Source organism: Rhinatrema bivittatum, chromosome 5, assembly GCF_901001135.1.
Source record: "Rhinatrema bivittatum chromosome 5, aRhiBiv1.1, whole genome shotgun sequence".
Classification (NCBI taxonomy): Eukaryota; Metazoa; Chordata; class Amphibia; order Gymnophiona; family Rhinatrematidae; genus Rhinatrema; species Rhinatrema bivittatum.
Window position 1 is genome coordinate 301,817,582 of NC_042619.1, and position 27,078 is coordinate 301,844,659.

Below are 27,078 nucleotides of genomic sequence, written 5' to 3' on the forward strand. Positions count from 1 at the left end.
GATCCCCGTGCCCTGGATCCAGGAGATAACCCAGAGGTCTCACCAGGCTTCTACCAGGAAAATGCAAAATCCCGCCAAAATAACAGAGAGGGAAGCCCCAGCCAGCCAGTGAGTGGACTGGTAGAAATCGACCTTGCTTAGGATCCCCAGGCAGGGTTTGCCTGGATCCTCCAAGCAAGTCTGAAAACCCAGCAAACCCAATGCTCCTTACTGCCACCTAACTCTCCAAAAGCCTAAAAGCACTGCCCACAGTCTTTCAGTAGAGAGCTGCTGTCCAGGGGAATGACTGTTCCAAAAACCTCAAAGAGAGGAGGCTGCAGATGAATAATTTCTCCCCTACTATTCTAACTGCTTGCCCCAGCTAAAGGAGTTACTAAGGGCCACTAATAATAATGAGCCTGGAAGGTCCACTACATTACATAACTGGAATTTAAAAAAAGAAAAAAAAGAGGAAGCAACATCGCACTCTGGATATATATATATATTTTTTTACTTGACAGTGTCCTTCTCCACTGAACACAGGCTCAGATCTGGTGCCAGGAGCCTTCATTCTCAGCTACTTCAGATTCTCCCCTCATTTTATTCCTCTTACTCCTACCCCCTCCCAAAACATACCTAGTTTGGTCATTGCAGTGAGGGTCCTGGGGCCATGCGCCAGGGCTCCTTCTGGAACACTGCGACCACGGGTCCTGAATCCGGCTACATCAGGTGTCTCCCTCAAGCGATGACCATGACTCCCTCCCCAACCAGGGGCTCCCACAGCTGACCTGGGTGATCCTCACCACACACAGTCGTGACCTCGTGTTCCACCAAGGTTCACCCGAAGGGCATCACACGGGCGGTTTTCACATTTTTCAAACAATGCCGGTGACACAAGTGTCTGGCTCGATGGGATGTAAAAATAAACACACAGGAAAAATAAATGATATTACCACCTCTGAAGACAACAGAGCCTCCCCCATGTCGTCAGACCAGACTTAATCCTAGTATTTAAACGGGTGAAATCATACACGGAGGATGTGAAAAGAGAAATGCTCATGATGTTTAGGAGCCAAATCCCCTGTTTTCTTCTCAGGCTGAAGAGTTAAGCAGAGAGACACTGAGCTGCTCAGGCATCACTCACTGGTTTGAAAAGAAATTCATCAGAGACATCTGGGAGTTTATCACGGTTTAACTTTTGCTTAAGTGTACAGTACTTCCAGCACTCTCTAAATACGGGCAGTATGAAAGCAGTGGGAAATCTTTTCAGAGTATTAAATTGACAGGAATAAAAGGAAAATAAACAGGGTTTTAGCAATGCACAAAAGGCAAGGCTTTTTTTTTTTTTTTTTAAGTTTTGCTTTTTAAACTACGCATGTTAAAAAAAAAAAACTCACTAAAAAGTGGTAACTTTAGAGAGGGAAATAGTTAAAAATACTATTTACCATAAACACATTAACTCAGACTAGAGACAATATCATCGACTTATGCTCAAAATAGGATTTAATCCGCTGTCTCTCGCCCTCAATGGGCCGCAGGCAGTAGTCAGCCTATGAGCAAAAAACTTTTAATCATTTATTGTCTCCCGTCTAATATACCAATTTTATCTTTTTTATCTTTTTTAGTTTTTTTATCAACTGTTCAAGTTTAATCAAATTAAATATAGAGCATCTATCAAAAAATCTCAACCGGCTTGTTACCCAAAAAATGTTTTTGAAAAAATACTTAGCCAATAGAAGGTCATTCAGATATTCAACCCTTCAGATATTCAACCCAACATGGGCCATGTTTCGACTCAAAAAGAGTCTTTTTCAAGGGGAACGATTACAACGGCTTTCTTAGTTGCCGGTCAAAACGTTGCTGGAGTATCAAAACGCCAAATGCGTCCATCGCCATGTTGAGATTTGGAGAAATAGGACTTTGGCGTTTTGATGCTCCAGCAACGTTTTGACCGGCAACTAAGAAAGCCGTTGTAATCGTTCCCCTTGAAAAAGACTCTTTTTGAGTCGAAACATGGCCCATGTCGGGTTGAATATCTGAAGGACCTTCTATTGGCTAAGTATTTTTTCAAAAACATTTTTTGGGTAACAAGCCAGTTGAGATTTTTTGATAGATGCTCTATATTTAATTTGATTAAACTTGAACAGTTGATAAAAAAACTAAAAAAGATAAAAAAGATAAAATTGGTATATTAGACGGGAGACAATAAATGATTAAAAGTTTTTTGCTCATAGGCTGACTACTGCCTGCGGCCCATTGAGGGCGAGAGACAGCAGATTAAATCCTATTTTGAGCATAAGTCGATGATATTGTCTCTAGTCTGAGTTAATGTGTTTATGGTAAATAGTTAAAAATACTATTTCCCTCTCTAAAGTTACCACTTTTTAGTGAGTGATTATTTGAGAGGAGTTTGCTTCTGTTTCGTGAAAAAAAAACCAAAAACACTTTTCCAGCACTTAACCAATTGCTAGCCAGGGGTATATCGTGATCAGGAAACAGAAGGGAAGGAAAAAAGAGAAACACAGAATACGATGGCAGAGAAGGCCCCTAAGGCCCATCTAATTTGCCCGATATCATTCCCACAGGCTTCCAGCTGATCTCCAGTTTTCTTTTCTGCCAGGCTCTCTTGAATTCTGATCCTGTTTTTGCCTCACCACCTTCCCCTGGGAGGCTGCTCCATGCATCCCCTCCCTGAAGAGATATTTCCTTATGTTGTGCCCATCCTAGAGCCTCATATCATGCATAACTTCTCGTGCTAGAGCTTCCTTTCCTCTGAAAGAGATCTACATTTTTTATGCCTTGCAGGTAGGTGTATGACTATCTTATCATATCCTCTCCTGTAGGTGTACATATTTAAATCCTTAGTTTGGTATCACAGGGATTTTAGTGGCCCTTTCCTGGACTGCCTATAAGCCTCCAGCATTGGAAAATACTCCAGGTAAGCTTTCACCAGTGACCTGTACAGAGGCAATTATCAGGGTTTTTTTTGTTTTACACTAGTGGTAAGCGATCTCTCCCTATACACCCTTACATTCTTTTGGCCACTGCCTTGTTGTACTGCTTTGAAACTATGACAGATCAGCCAGAGGGCTTTTTTCTGGTTGGTGCACATCAGAATCTCATCGCCCTATCCTGTGCTGCTCCCTTTTATTTCTGCATCTCCAATGCATGGCTCTGCACCTTTTTGCACTGAATCTTAGCTGCCAAGCACTTGATTACTTCTCAAGCTCTCTTAGATCACTACTCATTTTTTTCCTACTCCATCTGGAGGGTCCATCCCTTTGCAAATCTTAGTGGCATCTGCTAAAAGAAAAGCCATCCCTACCAGCCCCTCTGCAATATCCTTTCTGAAAATACGGAACCGGATTGGCCCCGGGATTGAGGGAACGCATATGGCAGTTGCCTGTTTATCACGCAACCAGCTTAACTCTATCCATGATCTTGTGATGCACCCCTATGCCACTTAGTTCATTCATGAGCCTCCTATACAGTGCAGCGTCAAAAGCTTTACTGACACTAGGCTTATAAACTGGCCTCCATTTCTTCAGAACATGCTAAATTTTACCATACAATCCAAGGATTTCTAGCACCACTTTTGTGAAGGACAGAAGAACTACAAGTCCATGTGTGCCATGGGGTAAAACCAGAACCGACGGACCTGAAAAAAATGGAGCTGGCTGGCAACACTAAAAAAATTCAAGTACATCACATCCAGTTGTACTTGAATTATAGAAAAAAAAAATGCTGAGAGCCATCTTGGAAAGGTGGGCTAAAATTCAAATTATTATATTATGATCAGCGTCTGTTCTGATTTAATTCTGTTGTTACCCAAATAGATAGATTAGACTTGTTTTTATCATAAATCAACCTTTAGTAAAAACTGTATTGTCACCTGCCAGATTCAAGATATTTCATTAACCTTCCTTTAGCAGGGACTCCATTAATTTACCTGCCACGGAGGTCAGAATAACTGGCTTGCAGTTACCAGTCTTCCTCCAGTCCTCTGGAATCACATCCATCTCCATAAAATGATTGAACAGAATAATCAATGGCGCTACCAGAACCTCTGAGCTGATTTAATATCCTGGGATGTATCTGAACCAGCCCAATCGCCTTGGCCACGCAGTTGTTCTAGCTCCACGCAAACCCTCCTTTGCAAATGAGAGCAATATGGCCCCTTCTGTCATACATCTTTCTGTCAACTTCTCCACTTTCTTTTTTGGTGAGCTCGGAACCACTTTACAAACATTTATTTATTTATTTAGCACTTTTATATACCGATTTATTCAAGTAACAGAGTTACCAATCACTTCGGTTTACATTCCAACAAAAACCATGACATGAGAATGTCTTACATTAAACCAGGGTGATCAAACTTGGATACAAAGAACTGGGTTTAACATAGTATATAAGAAAGGAGACTTGACCGGCGAGCCTAATGCTAGCTGGTGTAATGTTCGGTGACTAGAATAGGGCACAGGGATTAAGTGCTACTACGGTGGGTTTATTAGAGCGAAAGTACCATTAGAGATTTGCCAAGGACAGAGTCTACTAGTGGGAGATTTGATAAGATAGCTGAGTTAAGAGAAGGCTTGGTTGAACAACCAGTTCTTGAGTTTTTTTGTTTTTTTTAAAGGTGATCGGACATTGTCCAATCTCATCCTTGCTCTTCCTCTTTTCATGACTTATCTTAAAGCAGGGGTGGCCAACCTTTCATGTACGAAGAGCCAAGAAACTAGAATACACAGTACCAAAGAGCCTCACATTTTAAAGAGACTGCAGGGGTGAGGGGCAAGCTAGTTCCAATGAGTACTCCCCTTCCCCCTCAACTTCAATAGTATACACCCCCACCCTGTCCCCACCAGTATCTCTCTCCATCATCTTCCCTCAATCCTCCCCAACCCTTCCCCACGTCTGTCTCTCAATCCCTCTACATGTACCAACCAGTTTCTCTCTTGCTTTCAATTCCCCAACTTTGTGCCCACCAGTCTCTCTCTCATACCCTGCCCCCTACCAGTCTCTCTCACTTCCCTCACTCTGTCTCAACCAGTGTCTCTCAATCCTCCCTGTCTGTCTCTCTTTTCACTCTGTACCCACCATCACAATCCTTCCACCCTTTCCTCTGGCTGTCTCTCAGCTTCCCTAGGAAAACATCCTCCATGCCAAGCAAGAATAATGATGGAGGCTCAGAGGCTGTAAAAGAAAAACTTTCAGCCCTCGCCTTGTGCTACTTTGCATCCCACCATCCTCTGCCAAGCCCCAATATTCCCCAATGCCCACTTTTCCCCTGCCCTCACTCCCTGTCTCCTTTCTGCCTTCCCACACACATTCTTCTCCTCTACCCAGCATCAGTATGTACAAGCCCTCCCTCCCTCGCTTTCTTTCTTGTCCTGCCTGCATCTTTCTCTCTCTCTCCTCCCCCCACCACCACACTTCCTGTCTCCATTGCCCTCTTTTCTTCTCCTCAGTTACCCTCTCCCTGGTTCTCTCTAATACACCCTTGGCTATCATCTCTTCTGTCTCTCACACACTTTGCCCAATCACCTCTGTATGTGGCGCTCTCAAATCCTTCCCCTCTTCCAGTCACCATTTCTGGGTCTCTCTAACCTCCCCACCCCCATTACACCTCTGAGTTTCATTTTCTTTCCTCCTCCCCACCCCCCCTTTTTTTTTTTTTTTTTTACCATCTCTGGCTCTCTGTCAACCTTCCTCCCCCTTCACCACCTGTTGCACCCTGTCCCGCATCCTCCCCCCCCCCCCCTACACTCCATCACCTCTGGCTGCCTTTCACACACACAACCCCATTTCTTGCTCATTGCCCTCACTCCTGCCCCATCATCATCTCTGAGCACACCCTCCCCCACCCTGTGACTTTCCTGCACCCCTCTACTGCCTTTCCCCCAGTTTTTCTAACCCTGCACACCCTCATCCTTAGCTCTATTGTGCCCCCTCCATTCCCCCCCACGCTATTTCACACAGAACTCCCACTCCCACATGGCCCTTATGGCAGCCCTCTCTCACGTCCTCTATTTTCCCCACCCTAGCCCTCGATCCATCACGCCCACTGAAGAACAAATAGCAACATAGATCTAGGGGAGGAAATAAGTTGCCAGACAGCCCAATTTCCTTGACTTCAGGAAGATGGGACGGAAGTGACATTCATCCCCCTTCTCACAGCATCCAATGCCAGGGCTGGGGTGGCCGGAGCAGGGAGTTAACTGGCTCTTCTTGCTTGGTTATGTTGTACTCCCAGTTCCAGCCTCTCCCTTCCTGTCCACCCCAGTGGTGCTCAGTTGCCATGGGACAGGAGCACAAGAGCCACATTTTTTCACATGAAGAGAGCCATAGGTTGGCTACCCCTGGCTTAGAGAGACACCTCACTTCACTGTCAGCTAATTTCTACTCCAGTTATGCTTTTGCCGTCTTATCTTCGCCTCCCTCAGTCTTTCCAGATATTTTCTCCCCTCCTCATAATAGCATTGTTAATACTATTATGCTATTTTTTTAATGTACTTTTTATTAATGTACTTATGGTAAATTGCCTAGTGCCCTGGCGTAGGTGATTAATACATTTTAAAACTAAACTAACCCACATGCCTCCTAACTTTTCTACCTTAATCTCTTTGCTTTTACCTGTTTAGTCTCTTTCTTTGAAAACCTTCCTGGTCTCGTTTTCCTTTCACATTTTCTTACTTTCCGAAATGAGGGGTTTTTTTTTTAGCCTTACAATAGCTTCTTTTAGGTGAGTGCACTGTTCTAGCTCCTGGAGATCTTCCCACCCTGCTATTGTGTCCCTGGGGCACTCCCCCAATGTCAGGATTAGTACTCTTAAGATCCTGACCTTTACATGACTCCTCTCTGCCTTTGCTCTTTATATTAAACCACACGGTCTAAAAAAGGGGAACTGGATTCAGACGACAATCAACACGGTCCCTGACTTTTCCAGTCCGGGGGGGGGGGGGGGGCGGGGTACTGATTCGCAGACCTAAGGGTAAAAGCACAGGTCCAAAAGCAAAGCTCGTCAAGCAGCACTCTCTGAATTTTTAAAAGGACTCCTCACCCAGTAAAAATGTTGCTAGCAGTAATTCTTTATGGGCTTGACAATTGATTGGTTTTGACTGTAAGTATTACTATCCATATCATAAGGCTAGAGGATAAGTGCACACAGCAGCAGTTGCTAGCCTTAAGAGAAACATAGGGGTAACCTGCATTGCATGGCAGATACTATTATAAGAAGCTTGCTGGCAGACTGGATGGACTATTTGGTCCTTTTCTACCATCATTACTATCAGGCCGATATAGTACAGTGCGCTCCGGTGGAGCGCACTGTTAACCCGCATTTGGATGCGCTAGCTTTACCCTTTATTGGTAAGGGGTCGAAAACGCGCATCCAACCCCCCTGAAACTAATAGCACCCGCAACATGCAAATGCATGTTGATGGCCCTATTAGTTATTCCCGTGCGATTCACTAAGTAAAATGTACAGCCAAGCTGCACATTTTACTTTCAGAAATTAGCACCTACCCAAAGGTAGGCGTTAATTTCTGCCGGCACCAGGAAAGTGCACAGAAAAGCAGTAAAAACTGCTTTTCTGTACACCCTCCGACCTAATATCATGGCAATATTAAGTCGGAGGTCCCAAAGTAAAAAATAATTAAAAAATAAAAATTTAAAATCAGCCCACGGTTTGAAAACCGGACGCTCAATTTTGCCGGCGTCGGTTCTCAAACCCGTTGACAGCTACGGGTTCGGAGACCAGACACCGGCAAAATTGAGCGTTGGCTGTCAAACTCGCTAACAGCCGCCGCTCCTGTCAAAAGAGAGACGCTAGGGACGCGCTAGTGTCCCTAGCGCCTTTTTACCACAGGCCCTCATTTAAATACTGAATCGCGCGCACAGGAGAGTAGCCTGCGCTCGCCTGCTCTCCTGCAACTTTTACTGAATCGGCCTGTATGTTACTAAATTAGTACTACAGCTTACATAGAATGCAGTTTCATAATTGCTTCTTTTTTTTTAAACTACCCCATTCTTACATTAGCATATGGATTTTGGCTTTAGTTTGTAAAAATGATTTTTGTTTTGTTCTTATAATAGCTTTCCTGCAGTTCCTCTGCCTACCAGTTCCTTGCCTGACAGGTAGCGTCACCTAGACAGCAACAACTTCCTACCTGCCTTTTCCTCTCCGGACACAGCCCAAACCCATTCACAACCCAGCGCACAGCACAAAACCTGTCCCACTCATTCCTATCCTTTTCTTCCTCTACATACTCTTCCCACCCCCCCCATAAACTTCTCTCCCAATACCCTTGGGGGTACAAACCACACCACCTACCATTCCTTCACAACTGTCCCCCAGAACAACACACCTCTGCATCCTATCTGGGACTGGGTCATGTTCCCCACTCATAAGGACATAAGAATTGCAATGCTGGGTCAGAGCAAAGTCCATCAAGCCCAGTAGACAATCCATGTTGCAAGTAGTAGAGCCCATAACAAATGTAAATTCCTGTTACTCACGCCCAGGGATAACAATAGTTTTCTTTAGTCTACCTGGCTAATAATGTGTCATGGGCTTTTCCTCCAGGAACTTGTCCAAACCTCTTTTAAACTCCATTATGCCAGGTCCCCTTGCTCACATCCTCTGGCAACAGATTCCACAGCTTGACAGTGCACTAAGTGAAGACGTCCTTTCTACAGCTTGTTTTGAATGTGCTGGTTGTTCGTTTCTTTAGTAGTGTTTGCAAGAGTAGCTGTCCCTTATTCACCCATTCCACCCCGCTCGTGATTTTATAAACTTCTGTCGTGTCTCCCCTCAACCGTCTCTTTTCCAAGCTGAAGAGCCCTAGCTTGCTTACCTTCTTTCTCCCATCTGCCCCAAAGCAGGCTCTCTAGTCCCACCTCTTACTCTCCCAGCTCACCTGGCTTCAGAATCTCCCCCTCCCCGCCGTCCCGGTTCCTCCTCTCGCTGGCTCAGTCTCACCTGGGTCAGGTTGCTCGCGCCGAGGTGGAGCGGGTCGGCGTCTGCCCTCATTCCCACGCGCGCAGCCGGCAACAAGCTCGCGGCTTCCAGCTGCGGGCGAACGAGTCGGGGGCCGGAGCGTCCGCACCACGCGCACAGCTGGGGGGGGGGCGGAGCACGGCGGAAGGAGCTGCACGCCCTTCGCGGCAGAGTCCCAGCCCAACACCTTCAGACCCTAAAGCCTGGGAGCCGGACCGGTATGGTGATTAATAGCAGCTAAGCATGAGAGGCAGAGAACCGAGACAAGCATTGCATTATCTGCGAATTACTTGTCCGCCTAGTAGGATATGTTGGGTTGCAGGACATTTGCTGCCTATCGAAGTTTTGGCCTTAATTGCATGGTTTCTAGCGCGTAAAACAAGTCAAAGGGGTTAGTGGTTGGCAAGGCCAGAGGCACCGGTAAAATGCAGAACCCAGGACTGGAAATGCTGGCGCACACAGACAGACAAGTAGACGCTGACACAAGTAACCCTAAATTATTCCAGAAAAACCTGCTTTTTGTTCCTTTGTACACATGCCTCACAAACAGATTCCGTGGGAGATAGATTATCATTCAGGTACAGGAACAAGTCTGCAGACAAAACAGGGAGTTTAAGATCAGAAGAAAATCTTTTCAAGTAAAAAAAAAAAAGCAAAATAACAAAAAAAAGAACAAATGTGTTTTTTTTGTCTGAAGAAAATAACCTTTCAAGGCAAAACCAGTAAATACACATTTGATAGTTCCTAACAGTGGGGACACCCCACAACCATCATTTCTTATAACCTACAATGTATTTTCATAATTTGTAAAGGGAATTTTGTTATTATTATGTAATCAAATATTGTAAACTTGTTAGAAGACAGGAAACAGAGAATAGGATTAAATGGTCAAGTTTTCTCAGTGGAGAGAGGGATCAATACTTGGACCAATGCTTTTCAATATAGGAAAGTGGAACCACAAGTGAGGTGATCAAATTTGTGGATAACACAAAATTATTCAGAATAGTTAAATCACAGGCAGATAGTTATAAATTGCAGAGGGACCTTGCAAGACTGGAAGATATATGGATTTCTCCTCTAGGAACTTATCTAAACGTTTTTAAAACCTAGCTACACTATCAGCCTTAATCACATCCTCTGGCAATGAATTCTAGAGTTTAATTGTGCATTTGAGTGAAAAAGAATTTTCTCCAATTTGTTTTAAATGTGCTACTTGCTAAACCCCATGGGGTGCCCCCTAGTCCTTGTATTCACGTTTGCCCATTCGTGTCCTTTCATGATTTTGTAGACCTCTATCATATCCCCCCTCAGCTGTCTTTTCTCCAAACTGAACAGCCCTAACCTCTTTAGCCTTTCCTCACAGGGGAGCTGTTCCATGCCCTTTATCATTTTGGTCGCCCTTCTCTGTACTTTCTCCAGTGCAACTATGGTATATCTTTTTTGAGATGCAGGGACCAGAATTGTACACAGTATTCAAGATGTGGTCTCACCACGGAGCGATACAGAGGCATTATGAGATCCTTCATTTCATTTGCCATTACCTTCCTATTAATTCCTAATAATTCCTAACATTCTGTTTGCTTTTTTGACCACCACAGTACCCTGAGCTGATAATTTCAATGTATTATAAACTATGACACCCAGATCTTTTCCTGGGTGGTAACTCCTAATATGGAACCTAACTACAGCAAGGGATTTTTTTTTCTCCTGTGTGCATCACCTTGCACTTGTCCACATTATATTTCATCTGCCATATGGACACCTCCTGCAATTTATCACAATTTGCTTGTGATTTAACTACTCTGAATAATTTTGTGTCATCCTCAAATTTGATCACCTCACTTGTCATACCCCTTTCCAGATCATTTATAAATATATGGAAAAGCAGTTCAAGCACAGATTCTTGATGCACTCCACTGTTTACCTTTTCACAATTTGAAAACAGACCATTTAATCCTATTCAGTTTCCTGTCTTTTTTTCCCTTCTTTATTTAACATTTTCCTTCAACATATAAACAGTTTGAGATTACACCCAACAATTGCAAAATAGATCATGAGACTTACTAATTCCAAGTGGTCTCTTATACATATCATACCTTCAGTATCTCGGAAACCAGTAATGATAATGATAATAATAATATCAACCTGCACCCCTCCCCCTTTCCCACCCCCCTCTCCCTCGCCCAAGGGTAGACAACATAAGTTGCAAGTTCTCTTGGTACGGGAACCCCAGCAGTCCAGGCTTCACCCCAATCCATCATTAATCCTCCACCTCCAATAGTCCAATGGGGGTGAGTGGAAAGATGACATATACCTCCGCTGCCCCACATTGCCTCGATACCAGATATCATGCAATAGTATCTTTGAGGCTTGTGTCTCATTATTTGAGCATAAATTAGTTATTCCGTGCTTTGGGGGTTAGAGATGTTTTGTACTCCCACCATATATCCATGAACACAGCATACCGCTTCGAGGATGATCTACGCGCCGACAGGTATTCAAATACCAACATTTGATGCAGTTGTATCCTCCAATATATGAGAGATGGTGCCCCGGTGTCCAACCAATGCGCCAGTATTGACTTCTTAGCCAGAAGAAACGCCTTCTTCAGAAACATACCCGTACATTCGGACATATCCTCTGTGAGGTCTTCTTGAGAGTTAAACAGGCACAATAGTGCTGAGGCTAACAGAGTACAGCACAATAATTGTCCTAGGTAATGCAAAAGTTTCTCCCAGAATTGAACCACCTTCGAACATTCCCAAAAACAATGACACAGCATGCCCGAGATTGTGTTGCATTTAATACATCTATCCGTATCAGTCAATTTTATTTTGGGTGCCCAGGTTTGTGAGATTATACATACGCCATAGGAATTTGAACTGCACTTTCCTGAGCTTCACATTTTCATGGTAAGATCTGCAAAGCATGCACGAATCAAGCCTGGCGTTACTTCTCCTGCCATTTCCTGATTCCATCTCACAGTCAAGGCCTGCATGTCCCCCCCCCCCCCTCCCCCCATCTCCCTCAAGGCGTTTGTTATCAATGAACCTGAGAACCGCCTCCCCGATGGGACCTGGAAGAAATTCACTATTTTGGTAGAGTCCCCAAGTTTGAGGGTTTTTTGAAGGTCTGTCATTATGAAGTGCCGAACTCGTAAATATGCAAAGAACTTGGTTCTCGGAATGGCATACATGGTTTGTAAATCCTGAAAGCTACATACTTGCCCAGTGTCGGCTTGTAGAAACTGATACGCATGAGTTAAGCCCTTTCTTGCCCATTATTTATACATCCCCATAGTCATACCTGGGGGGAAACCTGGGTTCCCCCGGACCCTAAGCACCGGTGACCCAGTCCAGGGCACCTGCAATTTTGCACAAAGAAATTTCCATGCCTGTCGACACCAATTCCACCTTGGGGTTACTTTGAAGTTGTTTGGGAAGGGAGCAGGCTTGCACCTGTTGAGCAATTCCCAGCTGTATCAGAGTGCTCCATGCCTGCAAAAAGGAGCTGGGGGGAAAAAAGTTCTGTACCCCAATCATAGACATGTCGCAGTAACTAGGCTGTATTATACAGCTGCAAATTGGGGCAGTTCAGGCCACGCCTGCTCTATAGGACCTTTTAATTTGGGTAAGGCCAGTTGTGCTCGTTTATTTATCCACAGAAAGCCTCGTAATGCTCTATCCAGTTCTGACAAATGTTTTTGTTTTAGTCTAATGGGTACCATTTGAAAGATGTGTAACCATTCCTGTCTTTTAACCAGTTTGCGATGCACAAAAGGACATCGCCTCCTATCCCATGACTTTTTAGTTTTCTTAGAAGCCTCTTATGCGGGACTTTGTCAAATGCAATCAGAAAATCCAAATACACCACATCTACCAGTTCACCTTTATCCACATACTTATTCAGCCCTTCAAAAAATGTAGCAGATTTGTGACGCAAGACGTTTCTTGGGTAAATCCATGCTGGCTGTGTCCCATTAAACAATGGTTATTTATATGTTCTGTGGTTTTATTCTTTATAACAGTTTCCACGATTTTTCCCGGCACTGAAGTCAGGCTCACTGGTCTGTAGTTTCCTGGATCACCTCTGGAGCCCTTTTTAAATATCAGGCTTACGTTGGCCACATTCCAGTTTTCAGGTACAATAGATGATTTTAGTTTAAAATATCTTTATTAACTATAACCAGAGAAACAAACTCCGCAGAAACTACTCCCATCATAGCAATTCACCATCATTGAAAACATCATTGTATATAAAAAGATAATATACAGTTTACAAAAAAATAATTTGATAATTTGACAAACAATGGCCATTTATCCCCCACCCTTCTCATCCTCAGCCCCCACACCCCTAATAGGTTCACAAAGATCAAGAGCAAGACACTACGCAGCTAGGTCAGACATCTGTTCCTGGTATGTCTGACCTATCCTTCACATTGGAACCTCTTCCCACTTCCATTACCCCTTAGGACCCCTTCCCCCAACCCCCTCAACTATCAAGATATGACCTAAGCAGTGTGGAGAAAACAAAATTAAAATCCTTTACAAAGTATTCAGGATTAAACTCCTGGCTTTACTAGAGAGACCTTGAATATATGATTCCCAAGCATCTAAGCAAAAAGATGAACGAGCGGCCATAGATTCCATAACCATCATATTATGCACAGCATTACGTCATTGCCAATAAGAAGGTGATAGCACTTCCCTCCAGACTAATAGCATTGAACGCTTCCCTTGAGCTAGCAGTTTCCGCACTAAAAGGCGTTTCCCAGGTTTCTGTACTTAAGTGGGTAAACCTACTTCAAACAGTATTAACAGGTCGATACAGTAAAATGTGCTCCGTCGGAGCGCACTGTCAGCCTGCTCTGGACGCGTGTTTTCCCTTACCCCTTATTCAGTAAGGGGAGGAAAACACGCGGCCCACCCGCGGCACCTAATAGCGCCCTCAACATGCAAATGCATGTTGATGGCCCTATTAGGTATGCGCGCGGGATCCAGTAAGTAAAATGTGCAGCCAAGCCGCACATTTTACTCTAAGAAATTAGCGCCGACCCAAAGGTCGGCGCTAATTTCTTCCGGCGCCAGGAAAGTGCACAGAAAAGCAGTAAAAACTGCTTTTCTGTGCACCCTCCGACTTAATATCATAGCGATATTAAGTCGGAGGTCCCCAAAAGTAAAAAAAAAAGTAAAAAAAAAAAATAATAAAATTTGAATTCGGCCCACGGCTGTCGGGCCGAAAACCGGACGCTCAATTTTGCCAGCGTCCGGTTTCCGAGCCCGTGGCTGTCAGCAGGCTCGAGAACCGACGCCGGCAAAATTGAGCGTCGGCTGTCAAACCCGCTGACAGCCGCCGCTCCTGACAAAAAGGAGGCGCTAGGGACGTGCTAGTGTTCCTAGCGCCTCCTTTTCCCCGTTTTTCCCGCGTCACCTCATTTAAATACTGAATCGCCCGCACCGGCGAAGGGCCGGTGCGCGCGCCGGGAGAGCGGGCGTTCGTCCGCTCTCCCGCGGTCTTACAGTATCGACCTGTATGTCAGGCTGTAGGGGTATAGCACAACCTAACAGATCATTAATGTATGATATAAGCCTAGACCAGAAGCGAGAAATAAGCATGGAAGAGAGAACCTTTGACCAAATTACATTTAATACACTCCGCTGTTGGAGCTAGATGAGCCTTAAATGCCATTTGTTGAGGAAAAAAAAGCTCTATGTAAAAATTTAAATTGCATCTCACATAAATAACTGTGGCTCGTCAGACTCTTTATATTCCAAAAGCAAGCTAACATAGTAGCGCCGTCCAGAGACAGATCACACTCTTGTCTCCAATGTGTACCCAAACCCATAATCCAATCTCCTTGTTCTAATTTCTGTAATTCCTTATAAATCAAGGAGAGAGATACTTTTCAGCGATTTTATCAATCACCATAATGGTTAACTCATCTCTGGGTAAAGAATGAATGTAGTGGCGCAACTGAACATATCAGAAAAAAAAATCTATAGCTCGTAAACCAAATTGGCTTTGCATCTCCTGGAAAGATAACATGATACCATCCCCACTTAACACTTGATGTAACAATGTGAGACCCCTCTGCTTCCAAAACTGAAAATTCCTAAAACAGAAGATTACACTGTATGGGTACAAAGGGGGTGCAATGCTTTGTGAGCTGCAGACTCTTCATTAGTGATTTCTATGCCCCAAGCAGAGGCTGAACCAGAATTTGTATAGTAAAAAATGGAGAAAAGTTAATTTTCTGAGCTTGCAATAAAAATCTTAGATCAAGGTTAGGAACAAGGGCCTGACCAGCCGTGATGGAAGTGAAAATAGAGCCATCATATACCCAATCCCTCACTATCCGTAATAAACTGGCCAAATTGTATTTTTCCATATCTGGCAGTCCCAACCTGCCCTGTCTCTAATTCTGTTTCAATTTTTTAAGAGCTTTTCTCGGGTTTTTTTCCCATCCAGAGAAAACTAAGAAGCATTTTGTCTAAAGCTTTAAAATCCCTTCTCAAAATATGAATAGGTAAAAGCTGAACATCATACAGCCATTTGGAGAAAATTACCAGGGATAATGGAAGATGCTGCCATACATCAAATTTTTGCTGAGTACCTTCAGGTAAAGGGCGAATGTTGAGATTGTATAAGGAAATAATAATACCCAAAATTACGAAAGCACCCAGGTGCCCATTTCAATGGAAATTCCCCACCCAAAAATCTTTGATAGAATCTGGATATGCCAAAGCTTTTGATACCCGGGGCATAGGTCACAGCCGGGACCCCGACCTGGAGCATAGGTCAGAGTCAGGACCCCACACCCGGGGCATAGGACAGAGCCGGGACCCTGACCCGGGGCTTAGGTCAGAACCGGGACCCCCACATCCTGGGGCATAGGTCAGAGCCGGGACCCGGACCCAGACCCAGGGCATAGGTCAGAGCCGGAACCCCCACCTGGGGCATAAGGCAAAAACGGGACCCGGGGAAGATCCAGGACCCCGAACCAGGGCATAGGTCAGAGCCAGGATCACAACCCGAGCCAGAGCCAGGACCCCGACCCGGGGCCTAGGTCAGAGCCAGGATCACAACCCGAGCCAGAGCCAGGACCCTGACCCGGGGCCCCCAACCCGGGGCATAGATCAGAGCCAGGATCACAACCCGAGCCAGAGCCAGGACCCCGACCCGGGGCCTAGGTCAGAACCGGGACTCCACACCTGACCTATGTCCCAGATGTGGGGTCCCGGCTCTGACCTATGCCCCGGGTCGGGGCCCCGGCTCTGACCTATGCCCCGGGTCGGGGCCCCGGCTCTGACCTATGCCCCGGGTTGGGGGCCCCGGGTCAGGGTCCCGGCTCTGACCTATGCCCCAAGTGTGGGGTCCCGGCTCTGACCTATGCCCCAGGTGTGGGGTCCCGGCTCTGATCTATGCCCCGGCTCTGACCTATGCCCCGGGTGTGGGGTCCCGGCTCTGACCTATGCCATGGGTGGGGTTCTCGGGGTCCCGGCTCTGACCTATGCCCCGGGTGTGAGGTTCCGGCTCTGACCTATGCCCCGGTTCGGGGACCCTGCTCTGACCTATGCCGCGGTGGGGTTGTCGGGGTCCCGGCTCTGACCTATGTCCCGGGTGGGGTCCCATCTTTGATCTATGCCCCGGATCGCGATCCCGGCTCTGTCCCATATCCCAGGTGGGGTCCCGGCTCTGACCTATGCCACGGGTGTGAGGTCCCGGCTCTGACCTATGCCACGGATGTGAGGTTCCGGCTCTGACCTATGCCCCGGGTGTGGGGTTCTGGCTCTGACCTATGCCCCGGTGGGGTTGTCGGGGTCCCGGCTCTGACCTATGTCCCGGGTGGGGTCCCGGCTCTGACCTATGCCCCGGGTCGGGATCCCGGCTCTGACCTATGCCCCGGGTGGGGTTGTCGGGGTCCCTGCTCTGACCTATACCCTGGGTGTGGGGTTCCGGCTCTGAGCTACGAGAGGACCCCGACAACCCCACCCGGGGCATAGGTCAGAGCCGGGACCCCGACCCAGGGCATAGGTCAGAGCAGGGACCCCGAACCGGGGCATAGGTCAGAGCCGGGACCCCACCCGGGGCATAGGTCAGAGCAGGGACCCCGACAACCCCACCCAGAGCGTAGATCAGAGCTGGGACCCCACCCAGTGCATGAGTCAGAGCCGGGACCCCAACCCGGGGCATAGGTCAGAGCCAGGACCCCGACAACTCCACCCGGGGCATTGGTTAGAGCCGGGACCCCGAACTGGGCCATAGTTCAGAGCAGAGTCCCCGAACTGGGTGGGGTTCCGGCTCTGACCTATACCCCGTTTCGGGGACCCGGTTCTGACCTATGACGCGGTGAGGTTGTCATGGTCCCGGCATTGACCTATGCCCCGAGTCAGGGTCCCGGCTCTGACCTATGCCCCGGGTCAGGGTCCCAGCTCTGATTCATGCACTAGATAAGGTCCCGGCTCTGACCTACGCCCCAGGTGGGGTTGTCGGGGTCCCTTCTCTGACCTATCCTGGGTATGGGGTTCTGGCTCTGACCTATGCCCCAGTTCGGGGTCCCAGCTCTAACGAATGCCCCGGGTGGGGTCCCGACTCTGACCTATGCCCCGGGTCAGGCTTCTGGCTCTGACCTATGCCCCAGCTCAGGGTCCGGCTCTGACCTATGCCCCGGGTGTGGGGTTCCAGCTCTGAACTATGCCCAGGGTCAGGGTCCCAGCTCTGAACTATGCCCAGGGTCAGGGTCCTGGCTCTGACCTATACCCAGGGTGGGGTTGTCGGGGTCCTGGTTTTGACCTATACCATAGGTCGGGGTCCCGGCTCTGATCCATGCCCCGGGTGGGGTCTCGGCTCTGACCTATACCACGGGTTGGGGTCCCAGCTCTGACCCATGCCCCAGGTGGGATCCCTACTCTGATGAATGCCCCGGGTGGATTCCCAGCTATGACCTATGGCCTGGGTCCTGGCTCTGACCTATACCCTGGGTCAGGGTCCGGCTCTGACCTATGCCCCGGGTGTGGGGTCCCAGCTCTGCCTATCCCCAGGGTCGGGGTCCCGGCTGACCTATCCCCAGGGTCGGGGTCCCGGCTCTGACCTATGCCCCGGGACGGATCCCAGTTCTGACCAATGCCCCGGGTGGGGTCCTAGCTCTGACTTTTGCTCCGGGTAGGGTTGTCGGGGACCCGGCTCTGACCTATGCCCTGGGTGTGGGGTTCCGGCTCTGACCTATACCCCGGGTCGGGGTCCCGGCTCTGATCTATGCCCCGTGTGGGGTTATCGGGGTCCTGGCTCTGACCTAATCCCTGGGTGGGGACCCAGCTCTGACCTATGCCTCAGTTCGGGGTCCCAGCTCTAACCAGTGCCCCGGGTAGGGTTGTCGGGGTCCTGGCTCTGACCTATGCCCCGGGTTGGGGTCCTGGCTCTGACTCTTGTCCTGGGTGGGGTCCTGGCTCTGACTCATGTCCCGGATAGGGTCCCGGCTCTGACCTACGCCCCGGGTGGGGTTGTCGGGGTCCCGGCTCTGACCTAAGCCCCGGGTGGGGTTGTCGGGGTCCTGGCTCTGACCTATGCCCCGGGTCGGGGTCCTGGCTCTGACTCTTGTCCCGGGTGGGGTCCTGGCTTTGACTCATGTCCCGGATGGGGTCCCGGCTCTGACCTACGCCTCGGGTCGGGGTCCCGGCTCTGACCTAAGCCCCGGGTGGGGTTGTCGGTGTCCCTGCTCTGACCTATGCCCAGGTCGGGGTCCAGTCTCTGACCTATGCCTGGTGGGGTTGTCGGGGTCCCGGCTCTGATCTATGCCCCGGGTGGGGACCTGGCTCTGACCTATGCCCCGGGGGTGGGGTTCCGGCTCTAACCTATACCCCGGTTCGGGGACCCTGCTCTGACCTATGTCCCATTTCGGGGTCCCAGCTCTAACCAATGCCCTGGGTTGGGTTGTCTGGGTCCTGGCTCTGACCCATGCCCCAGGTGGGGTCCCTGGCTCTGACCCATGCCCCGGATTGGGGTCACGGCTCTGACCCATGTCCCGGGCAGGGTCCCGGCTCTGACCTATGCCCCGGGTCAGGGTCCTGGCTCTGACCTACACCCCGGGTGGGGTTGTTGGTGTTCCGGCTCTGACCTATGCTCCAGTTCGGGGTCCCGGCTCTAATGCCCCGGGTGGGGTTGTCGGGGTCCTGGTTCTGACCTATGCCCCGGGTGGGGTCCCAGCTCTGACCCATGCCCCGGGTGGGGTCCGGGCTCTGACCTACGCCTGAGGTGGGGTTGTCAAGGTCCCGGCTCTGACCTATACCTGGGTCGGGGTCCCGGCTATGACCTATTCCCCAGGTTGAGGTCCCGGATCTGACCTATGCCCCAGGTTGGTTCCCGGCTCTTACCTATGCCCCGGGTCGGGGTCCTGGCTCTGACCTATGCCCTGGGTGTGGAGTCCCGTCTCTTACCTATGCCCCGGGTGTGGAGTCCCGGCTCTGACCTATGCCCCAGGTGGGGTTGTCGGGGTCCGGGCTCTGACCGATGCCCTGGGTGTGGGGTTCCGGCTCTGACCTATGCCCCGGATCGGGGTCTCAGCTCTGACCTATTCCCCAGGTCGGGGTCCTGGCTCTGACCTATGCCCCGGGTCGGGGTCCTGGCTCTGACCTATGCCCTAGGTGTTGGGTCCCAGCTCTTACCTATGCCCCGGGTGAAATTGTCGGGGGTCCCAGCTCTGACGTATGCCCAGGATGGGGTCCCAACTCTGACCTATGCCCTGGGTCGGGGTCCCGGCTCTGACCTATGCCCCAGTTCGGGGTCCTGCCTCTGACCTATGCCTCAGGTGGGGTTGTCGGGGTCCTGGCTCTGACCTACCCCCCGGGTGGGGTCTTGGCTCTGACCTACCCCCCGGGTGGGGTCTTGGCTCTGACCTATACCACGGGTCGGGGTCCCGACTCTGACCCATGCCCTGGGTGGGATCCCTACTCTGATGAATGCCCCGGGTGGAGTCCCAGCTATGACCTACGGCCTAGGTAGGGGTCCCGGCTCTGACCTATGCCCTGGGTCAGGGTCTGGCTCTGACCTATGCCCTGGGTTAGGGTCTGGCTCTGACCTGTGCCCCAGGTGTGGGGTCCCAGCTCTGACCTATGCCCAGGGTCGGGGTCCCGGTTCTGACCAATGCCCCGGGTGGGGTCCTGGCTTTGACCTATGCTCTGGGTGGAGTATCGGCTCTGACCTATGCCCCATGTGGGGTTGTCGGGGTCCCAGCTCTGACGTATGCCCCGGGTCGGGTTCGCAGTTCTGACCTATGCCGCGGGTGTGGGGATCTGGCTCTGACCTCTGCCCTGGTTTGGGGTCCCGGCTCTGACCTACGCCCCGGGTGGGGTCCCATCTCTGACCCATGCCTGGGTCGGGGTCCCATCTCTGACCCATGCCTGGGTCGGGGTCCCATCTCTGACCCATGCCTGGGTCGGGGTCCCTGCTCTGACCCATGCCCCGGGTGGGGTTCCAGCTCTGACATATGCCCTGGGTCAGGGTCCTGGCTCTGAACTATGACCCGGTTCGGGGACCCTGCTCTGACATATGCCCCGGTGGGGTTGTCGGGGTCCCAGCTCTGACCTGTCCCGGATGGTGTCTCATCTTTGACCTATACCCTGGATCGGGATCCCGGCTCTGACCCATGTCCCAGGTGGGGTCCCGGCTCTGACCTATGCGGTGGGTCGGGGTCTTGGCTCTGACCTATGCCCCGGGTGGGGTTGTCTGTGTCCCTGCTCTGACCTATGCCCTGGGTGTGGGGTTCCGGCTCTGACCTATGCCCCGGGTCGGGGTCTCGGCTCTGACCTACGCCCCGGGTGGGGTTGTCGGGGTCCTGGCTCTGACCTATGCTCCGGTTGGGGACCTGGCTCTGAACTATGCCCTGGGTGTGGGGTTCCGGCTCTGACCAATGCCCCGGGTGGGGTTTTTGGGGTCCTGGCTCTGACCTTTGCCCTGGGTCGGGGTCCTGGCTCTGACCTATGCCCCGGGTGGGTTCCCTGGCTCTGACCCATGCCCCGGATTGGGGTCATGGCTCTGACCTATGCCCTGGGTCGGGGTCCTGCCTCTGACCTATGCCCCAGGTGGGGTTGTCAGGGTCCCAGCTCTGACCTATGCCCTGTGTCGGGGTCCCGGCTCTGACTTATGCCCCGGGTGTGGGGTTCTGGCTCTGACCTCTACCCCAGTTCGGGGACCCTGCTCTGACCTATGCCCCGGTGGGGTTGTCGGGGTCCCAGCTCTGACCTATGTCCCGGGTGGTGTCTCATCTTTGACCTATGCCCTGGATCGGGATCCCAGCTCTGACCCATGTCCCGGGTGGGGTCCCGGCTCTGACCTATGCGGCGGGTCAGGGTCTTGGCTCTGACCTATGCCCCGGGTGGGGTTGTCTGTGTCCCTGCTCTGACCTATGCCCTGGGTGTGGGGTTCCGGCTCTGACCTATGCCCCGGGTCGGGGTCTCGGCTCTAACCTATGCCCCGGGTGGGGTTGTCGGGGTCCTGGCTCTGACCTATGCTCCGGGTGGGGACCCGGCTCTGACCTATGTCCCGGGTGTGGGGTTCCGGCTCTGACCTATACCCCGGTTCGGGGACCCTGCTCTGACCTATGCCCCAGTTTGGGGTCCCAGCTCTAACCAAAGTCCCGGGTAGGGTTTTTGGGGTCCTGGCTCTGACCTATGCACCGGGTAGGGGTCCTGGCTCTGACCTATGCCCCGGGTGGGGTCCCTAGCTCTGACCCATGCCCCGGATTGGGGTCATGGCTCTGACCCATGCCCCGGATTGGGGTCATGGCTCTGACCCATGTCCCGGGTGGGGTCCTGGCTCTGCCCTGTGCCCCGGGTCGGGATCCCGGCTCTGACTCATGCACCAGGTGGGGTCCTGGCTCTGACCTATGCCCCGGGTGGGGTTGTCAGCGTCCCTGCTCTGAGCTATGCCCTGGGTGTGGGGTTCTGACTCTGACCTATGCCCCAGTTCGGGGTCCCAGCTCTAACCAGTGCCCCAGGTGGGGTTGTTGGGGTCCTGGCTCTGACCTATGCCCCGGGTGGGGTCCTAGCTTTGACCCATGCCCTGAGTGGGGGTCCCGGCTCTGACCTAGGCCCCAGGTGGGGTTGTCAAGGTCCCGGCTCTTACCCATGCCCTGGGTCAGGGTCCTGGCTCTGACCTATGACCCGGTTCGGGGACCCCGCTCTGACCTATGCCCCGGGTGGGGTTGTCAGGGTCCCGGCTCTGACCTTTGTCACGGGTGCGGTCCCATCTCTGACCTATGCCCCTGGTCGGGGTCCCGGCTCTGACCTATGCCCCGGGTTCGGTCCCAGCTCTGAATTGTGCCCCGGGTGGGGTTGTCGGGGTCCCGGCTCTGACCTATGCCCCGGGTGGGGTCCCAGCTGACCTATGCCCCGAGACAGGGTCCTGGCTCTGACCCATGCCCCGAGTGGGGTCCCTGGCTCTGACCCATGCCCCGGATTGGGGTCACGGCTCTGACCCGTCCCGGGTGGGGTCCCGGCTCTGACCTATGCCCCAGGTCGGGGTCCTGGCTCTGACCCATGCCCCGGTGGGGTCCCGGCTCTGACGCATGCCCTGGGTGGGGTTGTCCGGGTCCCGGCTCTGACCTATGCCCCGGGTGGGGTTCCATCTAAGACCTATGCCCTGGATCGGGATCTCGGCTCTGTCTATTGCAAGATGAAGTATAGCAGAAAATTGGTATCAAGTGAGTGGAACCCTATCGGCGTGAATAAGCAAATGTGTCCCACCTTGGGGCCGAATGGCCAACTAGTTCTTCATGTTTTTTACTGGTTAGTAAAAAACGGGGAGCCAATGGATTTTAATGTAAGCAAGACCCACTTACCATCATGATCTGTCTTGGACTTGTGTATCCATATGGAGATGGACGATGGTGCCCATGTCACATACAATAAGATGCCATTGAAGCCGGATTCACATTTGGATGAGGCCACCAGCTCGCTTACTTGCAATGCTCTAAAGAATGCCAATAAGAAAGCCAAGCAAAATAAGCAAGTCTCGAAGACTGACATGCATATAGTTGGCAGTAGCATGCACAATGTTTTCAGTAGGTCATGCATAATTGGGAGGTGAGAATTTTCTGTCGGTCCATCTTTTCTGGCCCAAATTATGAGCATCCTCTTTAATGCAAACAACTTGGGGTGGGTCACCCCAGCCACATGCCTTTGTGAAAAAGGCTAGTCCTGCTAGGTGCTTAACTATGGATCCCCTGCAGGCACCTGAATCCTTAGCATGGGAGACATATTTGATAATGAAATTCTCCGGTATAGGACCAGCCATCCAGCCGAGCTCAGATAAAAATTCCTTCATGTGTTCATAGCTCCTGCAGTAAGCTGATCTGATCCATGGCCTGCTGTGAATGACTGGTATGTGGATCCACAGGAGGCCCCTGATTTTGGGCAACAAAAGAAGACTCAGAATGCCTTCCCTGCAGGCAAACAGCTGTAGATACTATCTCTGAGGGAGGTTGAATAGCTTTCCAGGAACCTTTCTTCAGTGCAGAATGTGTTGGAGAAGTGGACCCTTGGAACCAGAAGGAGTTGGCACTGCCTGTGGGAGAAGACCCCACAGGTCCCCTCCGTCGGCAGGCGAGGCTGAGCCAGGAGCAGAGGCCAGCAGGAGCTACACCAATATCAGCCCTCGTTCCCCGCAGGTTGAGCCCTCGGATACCGGGGCCAGCTGGACTTAGGTGGGCCTCTGCGTGGATGATCCTGTGAAGAGAAGACCAGGCGATAGCACACGAAGTTGGGTCCAGGCCAAAGGTCAGAAGCAGGCAGCGATATTCAGAATTAGGTCCAAGCAAAGGGTCAGGGCAGGCGGTGATACTCGTAGTCAGGTCCAAGCAGAAGTCAGAAGCCGAAGGTCCATCCGGAGGCAGGAGCAGGAGAAGGCGGGAACGCAGGAAGATGGGAACGCAAGAAGACTAAAGTACAGGAGCACTGAAGCGCAGCTCAGGAGAGTGAAGGGTCTTGTTGCCAAGGCAAGTTCTGACTGTCAGAGCTTGCCTTAAGTAGAGGAAGACCTGTGATGTCATCAGTAAGAGCCGTGGGCGATTCCTGCCACGGGCCCTTTAAATTTTGTAGGGACGCTCTTGGCCCGAGAGGAAGTTGGTAGTGCAAAGTCAGCGAGACAGCTTGGCCCGGGGAGGCCTGCTGCACCAAGGACAGCGTCAGGAAGAGGAGAAGCAGTGCAACATCGATGCCAGCTCCTAGCCGTAGCCAGGGAGCCTGGGGCTGCCTTGGGGGCCAGGGAGAGGTGAGTGCAGCCGACCATGGGGCCCTGCAGTCGGTGCATGTAACAGGATGCTTATCTCTCGGAGAGAGTTCCACCTGAAGAATGCATTTTTGAAGGTGCAATTGGGAGGATAAATCTGAGTAAACAATATGGGGCAGATTTTCAAAAGGTTACGTGCACCGGGCCTATTTTCAAAAGGCCCGTTGACACACATAAAGCCCCAGGACTCGTGTAAGTCCCGGGGCTTGCAAAAAGGGCAGGGAGGGGGCAGGGCAGTCTGGGGTGGTCCAGGGGGGTGGGTTGGGACCAGAGGCTCCTGGCACAGCAGCCATTTGCTGCTGTGCCGGGGATCGCGCACTGGCTGAGTGCCAGTGCGCGCAATTTACTTCAGCCCTAGGGCTGAAGTAAGTTTTGAAATAAAAGAAAATTTGGCAAAAAGGTAGGGGGGGAAGGGAAGGGAAGGTGGGGGGGGGGGGGGGGGGGTAGGGAACGAGGAAAGGCAGCGCGGCTCGGTGCGGGCAAGGGGGTGCACAGTTGTGCACCTTGCGTGTGCTGACCCCCGATTTTATAGCATGCGTCCGCATGTTATAAAATCGGGCGTACATAGGTCTGAAAATCTACACCTATAGTTCTCCTGGGAGGAGGAAGATCTGGAGCTGTTGGAGACAGGTTTTGGCGGAGAAGCCCATAGTGGTTGGGACAATATGTCCAGGATTGGGTCCACACTCTGTCTCGAACAAGCAGGGAGGTAGGCTCTAGTCTCTTCTTGATGTGGGCTCTGGCACCTTTGGGAATTGATCCTCTCGGCCAAGACAGCGGCTCTGCGTGTATCATCTCCTTTGGATGACGCACGCATCAATGAATCTGCATGCTGCGTTGAGGAAGCATCCATTGTACCTGAAGATAGTACAATAGCATCCATTGTACCTGAAGACCCCAATATTTAAAAAAGGCTCCAGGGGTGGTCCAGGAAACTACAGACCGGTTAGCCTGACTTCAGTACCAGGAAAAATAGTGGAAAGTGTTCTAAAGATCAAAATCACAGAACATATAGAAAGGTATGGTTTAATGAAACAAAGTCAGCATGGTTTTACCCAAGGCAAGTCTTGCCTCACAAATCTGCTTCACTTTTTTGAAGGAGTTAATAAACATGTAGATAAAGGTGAACTGATAGATGAGGTGTATTTGGATTTTCAGAAGGCGTTTGACAAAGTTCCTCATGAGAGGCTTCTAGGAAAAGTAAAAAGTCATGGGATAGGTGGCGATGTCCTTTCGTGGATTGCAAACTGGCTAAAAGACAGGAAACAGAGAGTAGGATTAAATGGACAATTTTCTCAGTGGAGGGCCTCAGGGATCTGTACTGGGACCCCTGTTTTTCAATATATATATAAATGATCTGGAAAGGAATATGACGAGTGAAGTAATCAAATTTGTAGATGATACAAAATTATTCAGAAATCACAAGTGGATTGTGATAAATTGCAGGAGGACGTTGTGAGACTGGAAAATTGGGCATCCAAATGGCAGATGAAATTTAATGTGGATAAGAGCAAGGTGATCCATATAGGGAAAAATAACCCATGCTATAGTTACATGATGTTAGGTTCCATATTAGGAGCTACCAGCCAGGAAAGAAATCTAGGCTTCATAGTGGATAATAGATTGAAATCGTTGGCTCAGTGTGCAGCAGCAGTCAAAAAAGCAAATGGAATGTTAGGAATTATTAGAATAAAACAAAACTGTCATAATGCCTCTGTATCGCTCCATGGTGAGAGCGCACCTTTAATATTGTGTACAATTCTGGTTGCCGCATCTCAAAAATGATATAGTTGCGATAGAGAAGTTACAGGGAAGGACGACCAAAATGATAAAGGGGATGGAACAGCTCCCCTATTAGGATAGACTAGAGGTTAGGACTGTTCAGCTTAGAGATGAGACAGATGAGGGGGGATATGATAGAGATGTTTAAAATCATGAAAGGTCTAGAACGGGTAGATGTGAATCGGTTATTTACTCTTTCGGATAGTAGAAAGACTAGGGGGCACTCCATGAAGTTAGCATGTGGCACATTTAAAACTAATTGGTGAAAGTTCTTTTTCACTCAACGCACAATTAAACTCTGGAATTTGTTGCCAGAGAATGTGGTTAGTGCAGTTAGTATAGCTGTGTTTTAAAAAAGGATTGGATAAGTTCTTGGAGGAGAAGTCCATTACCTGCTATTAAGTTCACTTAGAGAATAGCCACTGCCATTAGCAACGGTAACATGGAATAGACTTAGTTTTTTGGGTACTTGCCAGGTTCCTATGGCCTGGATTGGCCACTGTTGGAAACAGGATGCTGGGCTTGATGGACCCTTGGTCTGACCCAGTATGGCATGTTCTTATGTGCCTGCTGCGACCCACTAGGTCTATCTTTGAGAATTTCTGCACCCATGCATCGACCATCAGGGGTATCATATCCAAAATCTATGGATTGCTTTTGTCTCCGCCACAGCGATCTCCCCCATTTGTCTCCAAATGGGAGGCTGATCTGGAGACACCATTAAGTCTTGAATCATGGGGGAAGATATATCTCTTTTCCAGTAAGTGTTCCATCTCCACTAAATAGCAGGAAAACTGTTTTAAAATGATTTATAGATGGCACTTCACTCCTGAAAAGTTGCATAGAATATACCCTACCCATTCGGCACTGTGCTGGAGAAACTGCGGTTGATGATTTTTGATTGGTTGCACTCTGTTCTCAAAGTGCACTTTACCCCAGACTTGAGCTTGGTATTGCTTAATTTTCCAATCCAAGGGCTATCCACCATACACCAGAGATTTTGCCTACATGTGTTTATCGCTACCCGCTACCCGTCT

General features: G+C 50.2%; 1 protein-coding gene across 6 annotated transcripts in view; it reads right to left on the minus strand.

Moving 5' to 3' along the window:
• The window catches only part of LOC115092844, a 69,093-nt gene extending 59,796 nt beyond the window's left edge, over positions 1-9,297 (minus strand). For 2 of the 6 annotated variants that reach the window (XM_029604189.1, XM_029604185.1), the window contains exon 1: positions 8,960-9,172. Coding sequence is in view for 2 of the 6 variants with exons in the window: in XM_029604191.1 (XP_029460051.1) it covers positions 8,960-9,010 (51 nt within the window). In the remaining 4 variants the exon portion in view is untranslated. Of the gene's footprint in view, positions 1-8,897 lie in introns of all 6 variants that reach the window. The other 4 variants (XM_029604186.1, XM_029604191.1, XM_029604192.1 and 1 more) reach the window with 4 other exon arrangements.
• Between the last annotated feature and the right edge of the window lie 17,781 nt (positions 9,298-27,078).